Here is a 6,388-nt window from a genome sequence, read left to right on the forward strand (position 1 = left end):
GAAAGCAACAAGAGGTGATGGAGGGGCTGCGGAGGGCGGGCTGCCCCTCCCCTTCCTCAGGGCCAGCCCTTCAACTCCAGGCATCCTCTGCGGGACAGTAAAGACGGGTGGGAGGCCGGTGTCCAGGCTGCTGTCTTAGCATGTGAGCTTCTAGAGGACAGGGCCTACTGTGACATGCCACATGCAGACAAAAGCTTCCCAGAGGGCTTGTTTTTATCACTATAAGGTTAAAACACAAAAAGTGGTGAAGTGAAAGAAGTATTTGACGTAGGCAGGAAGTTGTACGAGGAATGGAATGGAGAGAAGGGGAGAAAATAAGGTGACTATTTAGGTCACCACGAGGAGGCGCTTCCTAGTGTCCAGATGGTCAAGTGTGGTCAGTTCACGTGTCTACTTTGATCCGTTGAGGGTGGACTTTTAGAGCAAAGAGAAACCAGGTTCACGCTGTAGGTGGACCTCCTATAAAGAGGGAGGAGAGAGAAGCTGGTGTGACCCTTGAGGGATGTCTGCCCCGGAGAAGGGGACTGTGTGGGGAACAGGACCGAGATGAAGAGGGACAGTCATGGACGTGGGTTAGGGGTGCAGGAATGATGCAGGGAGGAAGCAAACTAGGGAGGCAGGAGATTTAAAATACTGCTCCAGTGCAAACTGTTACACATAGAATGGATAAAAACGAGGTCCTACTGTGTAGCACAGGAACTACATTCAATATTCTGTGATAAACCGTAACGGAATTTAAGAATATATACATAAAACAATCACTTTGCTATGTAGCAGAAATTAACACAATGTTGTAAATCAACTATACTCCAATAAAAATGTTTTAAAAAATGACATTTTGTCATCTGCAATAACATGGATGAACATTGAGGGCACTGTGCCACTGAAAAAAGTCAGAGAAAGATAAATACTGTATGATCCATCTCACTTATGTGTGGTTATGTGTGGAATCTAAAAAAACGTGAGCTCATAGTTACAGAGAATAGGTTGGTGGTTGCCAGAAGGAGGGGTGGGGGTAGTAGAAACTGCTGGAGGGACTCAAAAGTACAGCCTTGCAGTTATAAGGCATTCGTGGGGATATAATCTATATCATGGTGACTACTGCTAATACTGTATTGCATATTTAAAAGCTACTACAAAAGTAAATTTTAAAAGTTTTCATCAAAAAGAAAATTTTTCAACTGTTAAAACTTAAATTTTTAAAACCTTTTAAAACTTTTAGTTTAAAAACACTTTTAAACTATGTGTGGCAGCAGATGTTAATCTTGTGATCATTTTGCAATATATACAAATATCAAATCGTTGTGTGGGACACCTGAAACTAATCCAAGATGAGTCTTGTGGTCTGGTGAGGCTCAGGGTCCGTACCCTGTGGCTGGGATTCTAGGTGAGAGGCTGAATGGCGGGGCAGGGAGCCCAGATAACCTGAGCAAGCAAGCAAGCAGGTCTTCCTCTAATTACCATCCTCGAGCAAACTGAGTGGCAGGTGTTTTGGGGGACACGGGTCATCAGCAGCAGGGCTGTTAGCTGCAGCTGAAGACAGGCTTACCGTGTAAGGACTTCATTCCCAAGGTGTATGAAGGCCTCCGCAAAGGAAGAGACGTGGGGAGAGAAGGGTACGTGCTACTGAAAAGGACGTCGTTGGGCAGGGCCTGGTCCAGAAGTGAAGCCCTCGAGGTGAAAAAGTGCTCTCTCTGGCCGCTGTAGATACTCTCGTCGGACAGCGTTCTGTGCAAGGCCCGCCTTGACGTGGGGGTGGTGGGAAAAGGAGACTGAGGGGAGGAGAGCGCGTGGAACTGAAAAATAGCATCAGGACAGCAGAAATCAACTTTCTGGGTCACACACCCAAGACCCGGGGTGCAGGATAGGTGGGTTAGCAAAATCACTCTCATAGACACAACCCTTCAAACCTGGAGCCCAGAAAGGAGGCCTCAGGGTCCCCATCTCTACACCCCCAAGGCCAAAATCAGAGTTCCTGGTCGACACAGCCTCACCGCCCAGCATGTCAGCTGCAGCTGAAGAGTGCTCAGTACAAGATTCAGATATGGGATGAAGCGGATGCATCACTATTGTGTCATGGTTACAGCAATACTTTAAGAACAGACAAATATGGGTTTTATTTGAATCCCATGTCATTGACCAAATCATGTTATTGCTCGGAACCCAATTCCTCATCTATGAAATGGGGGCTTGTTTATGAAATGGGGGCACGGAAGTGCTCAGGATTATTCTGAGGATTCCAAGCAATGCTGGATTGATCACAGCGGCATGCATCAGTGGTGTTCCGAAATTATGTTATGGTCCCCAAGGAAACAGCCACGACGCTGGAAGGTATCCTCAGAAGCCTGTCAAGCGATGCGTGTTTGCCAGGCAACAAGAGCCTTTGATCTTCACAATACGGTCACTCAAATAATAGGTGGCTCTTGAAAGCTCAAACAACTAATATTATTTTTAATGAGCTTGGGAGATTATTTTTTGAGATGGATTTCTATTGGTGAAATAAAACTAGGGAAGCTATCTTTATAAAAGACAAGTATATATATAGTTATATAAAATGACAGAGGCTCCGGATGGCTGTATCTCTTGTTAACGTCTTTTGCCCTTGTGACCAGATTCGATTTTTATTTCAGATTTTTGTGCAAACAGCAAGTTTCTGAGAAATCCATTCGTGAAGGAAAAAAACAGACACGTTAACAATGTTGAAATATCCAGCATCCTGCAAGCCAACAGGGTATGTGGTCTGTTAACGGAGTTATCCTTATTCAGCTCCTCTTAGTCGACTGTTCACCTTGGCAGGGAGAACAATGTGGGGAACAGGTGAGGATGTGAGTAGGAGGGCTGAGTCACTGCTGGCAGGAAGCCACCGTGAAACTTTCCGTGCCGCTTTGAAGGGACAGAGAATGATACGGCAACAGCTCCATCTAGGAGGCTGAGAACAGAGCTGATGCTCAGACTCATTCAATGGTCTCTGTGGTCTAACACACTTCCATCCACCAAGTCAAGGGCTGATCAAGTCAAAGCGGTCCACAATGTGGCAGGCACAGCTGCAACATCCATATGAAAAAAATTATTAATCAAATGCATTGTAAATGAGCTCCAAGTGTAGCCGATTGTGTTTGCTTTTTAAAATTCATGGTGAGTTAAACCCAAAGTACATATGTGCTTACCTTGAAAACTAAGCTGCTGTGATAAATTCTATGTGGGTCTGTAAGAGAGCAGGGACTTGGTGTGGAAATGATGATTTCCTTTTTCATTTCACCCACAAGAGTGGGCGTTAGAGAGGCTAAGTGGCTTGCCAACTGTAAATTAAGAGAGGAAGCAGGCCATCTCACTCCACCTGCCCAAGGTTCCAGAACTGTCACATAGAGCTCCTGCCTACCAGCCCAGATCTCAGATCTATTAAAAAAAACTGCTCTCCATCTTTTTGGCACCTTTGGGTTTGGCCAAGGGATTTCCTTTTCCAGTGAATATCCCCACCCTGATAAATTTACAGAAGAGAGAATTTTCACCAGTTCTAATTTCAGCCTCTTTGGGAAATATTAATATACTTCAAGGTAAACAGCTACTTGAAGAGATCCTTTGGACAGCATGATTTATTAAGTTATAACATCTTGCACTAAAGGGAGGAGAGGGAAGGAAGTGGTCTGCCTAGATATTTTCTGTTAAAAACTAGCAGGACTAGTCTGGTCCAAGCACACGCGATGGCTCCCACCTTCAGTCCCCTGCAATTCTAGCCTCAAAGGTGTGTGCACCTACCCAGTTCCCTAGGGCACCCCCTGCCTTCCCTGGGAGGTTATACTGATATCGCTGAGTGGTGCTGCCCTGTGCTGCCAGCCCCAGGAAAGAACCACAACGCAGCGGGTGGCAGACTCAGAAAGGATAATAGAGAGCATTTAGGAAGGGAGATATCAACTCTGTTACAAGGAGCCCTAAGGGCTCCTCCCGGCATCACTGCCTGGGGAAATGAGGTGTTCAGGAGGGACCCAGGAGCCCAAGACACTCCATCCTTGCTATCGGAGAAGTTCTGCCATCTCAGTTCTAAGTACTGGGCTTCCGTGTGTAACTGTTAGTAGGAAACAAAAGGATTCTTAAACTTTAAAATCATTTGGGCACCACTGATCAAGTCTGATCGAGCTAGGCCTAGAGAGGTGGCCTCTTGCATCAGGGTCCACCTCCTCCCTCTCACTCTTTTCACGCGCCCCGGCTCTCAGTGAAACGGATCACTCTTGCACTTGCGATAAACAAGTACCATCTCTTCCTAAACGCTAGGCGCCCGCGTGACACCTCTTCCTTTGGTCTGTATCTGAGAGTGTTGGCTGGAGAGCAGGGCTCTTGGTTTGCACTACAGTTCTGTTCACTCGCCGGACTGCATTCAACCCTCGGGGAGAATATGGTGATCCCAGCTCTGCCTGCCAATGAGGTTTCTCAGAACGTTACAGCTCTGCCATCTTCCTTGAGATACAAGTTTCACAGCAGCTGCCTGGAGGTTCGCAGCCGCCCCCCTCCCAGCTCCAGCCTGCCCAGCAGAGCGTGGCCACGCCCTGCAGCAGTCGTCTCCCTCTGCTGGCAGACGAGCCTGGGAACAATCTGTCAGTTGACATTCATGGTGGCTCACAGGTAGCCCTTGCCAATGTGGTGTGAGTGGGTTCCAAGGATCACCGCCCAGGGTAGGATACTCCTTGTACCCTGAAGCCTGATGCAGTGGCTTGGAGCCCTGAGCCAGGCATGGCCGGGGAGACCTCGCAAGGGAGCACTGGCCTCACTGACACAGCAGAGGCACGTCGCTCACATGAGTCTCAGAAGACACACAGAGCTACTTAGCTGAACTCATCTGAAGCCAGATGAAAAAGGATGACACGAGAGAGAAAACAGCACTTTTCCAGCTCCTGCTCCCAGCCTTTTCCCCATAATAGTTCAACCAGCAGAAGCACTTTCTTTGCAGAGGGTCTCATGATAATATAGTCACCACATAAAGCATGTGCATTCCTGTTTCAAATAGGAATGTTAAAGTAATTCACTTTGGAAATAAAAGCCAAGACCTGGAATGAGGGCAAGACAGACATTTGCTTTCAATTATTTTCACTGCAGGAGTAAATCAAAAGAAAGAAAGCTCTGAGCTTACCCCTTTCCAAAAATGTTAAACTAAGGATTGGAGGAAAGATTCCTTTCAGGGCAGATTTTATTTTCCTTTAACCTCAGGAAAAATCTGAAATAATTTTGAAACTGGTAGTTAAAAATTTTAATACACCTCTTTGGTTTTTGATGGATAAAGAAAGAAGTTTCAAGTACTATCTTTTGCGGGGTTGCTAAGGAAACCATTTGTGCCCTGGGTGATGAGTCAGAACTGTTAAGTGCTGGCTTATGAAACAGAAATGATAGAAATCCAGAATGTTAAGTCTTTAAAATGATTTATGATGTTAATGCTTATGTTAATAACTCAGTGATTTCTCTGCAAAACCCCAGAATGGTCTTTGGAGTACATTTCATCTCTGGAGACGTTGATCTGTCAGTTTCAAATGTATACCTGACCTATCTAGAGGAACGCACACACGTGTGTGGCACACTCACACAAAGAGGAACGTGTGTGTGCACAGGAACTGGAATGGTGACGAGGAAGCCCAGATGAGACGAGACCACACGGCTCATCACTCTGGGCACGTCTCTCGCCCTCTGAGGATGGTAAGTGGTTAAGGAAATATGTCAGCTTCCACTTTGCATCAATTCTCAATGGCCCTCTTAAACTAAGCTTTTTAGTCACTTCAAACAGACTACAAATCATTTAACTGAGAACACAGAGAACAGAGAACATCAAAGTGTGCACCCACGACCCTCTGGAGCGGTGGACTCTCTTCTCGTGGGCCCACCCAGTACACTCCAGACAGGAACATGTTATGCTATGTGTAAAATATAATACCTTTAGGCCCAGCTCAGCCAACACCAGCTGCTGGCTCATTTGGGAGTGAGCTGGCACACTTTAGAGACAAGAAAGCAGAGCCTGAGGTGGGCTTGAAGGGTCTGCCCAAGGTGAGGTGGGTAGAAAAAAAAATCTTTCCGTGTGGTCATGCAAACGTTTGGCCACTGACATACCCACAAACTCTGAGCAAGTGTTCAGGACTTGATGGGGAGGGAGGCTGGGTTCTAGAGAAGGCATTTCTAGTCTGGCATTCTGAGAGCGGAGAGAAGGCCTTCTGAAGAGAGTCTGGAAAGTTCTTCAGGTAAACGCACAAACTCTGTCTGCTGGACTCAACGGCAAGCAGTGTATGGCTGGTAGGTTTGCTGGCCAGGGGCAGGGGCAGACGTGAGGCCAGAGTGCAGGTGCTGTGGGCGCACGCGGGGCAGGGAACACCCTGGGGGCTACTGTGGGAGGAGGACCCTGTGGACAGAAGCA

The 6,388-nt window shown here is 46.9% G+C and overlaps 1 protein-coding gene across 17 annotated transcripts in view; it reads right to left on the reverse strand.

Moving 5' to 3' along the window:
* The window catches only part of SIPA1L1 (signal-induced proliferation-associated 1 like 1), a 389,778-nt gene that overhangs the window by 9,594 nt on the left and 373,796 nt on the right, over positions 1-6,388 (reverse strand). For all 17 annotated transcript variants that reach the window (XM_010846654.1, XM_010846657.1, XM_010846661.1 and 14 more), the window contains one exon: positions 1,550-1,796. In XM_010846654.1, the coding sequence (XP_010844956.1) occupies positions 1,550-1,796 (247 nt within the window). The remainder of the gene's footprint in view (positions 1-1,549; positions 1,797-6,388) is intronic.

Source organism: Bison bison, unplaced genomic scaffold (assembly GCF_000754665.1).
Source record: "Bison bison bison isolate TAMUID 2011002044 unplaced genomic scaffold, Bison_UMD1.0 scf7180017864239, whole genome shotgun sequence".
NCBI lineage: Eukaryota > Metazoa > Chordata > Mammalia > Artiodactyla > Bovidae > Bison > Bison bison.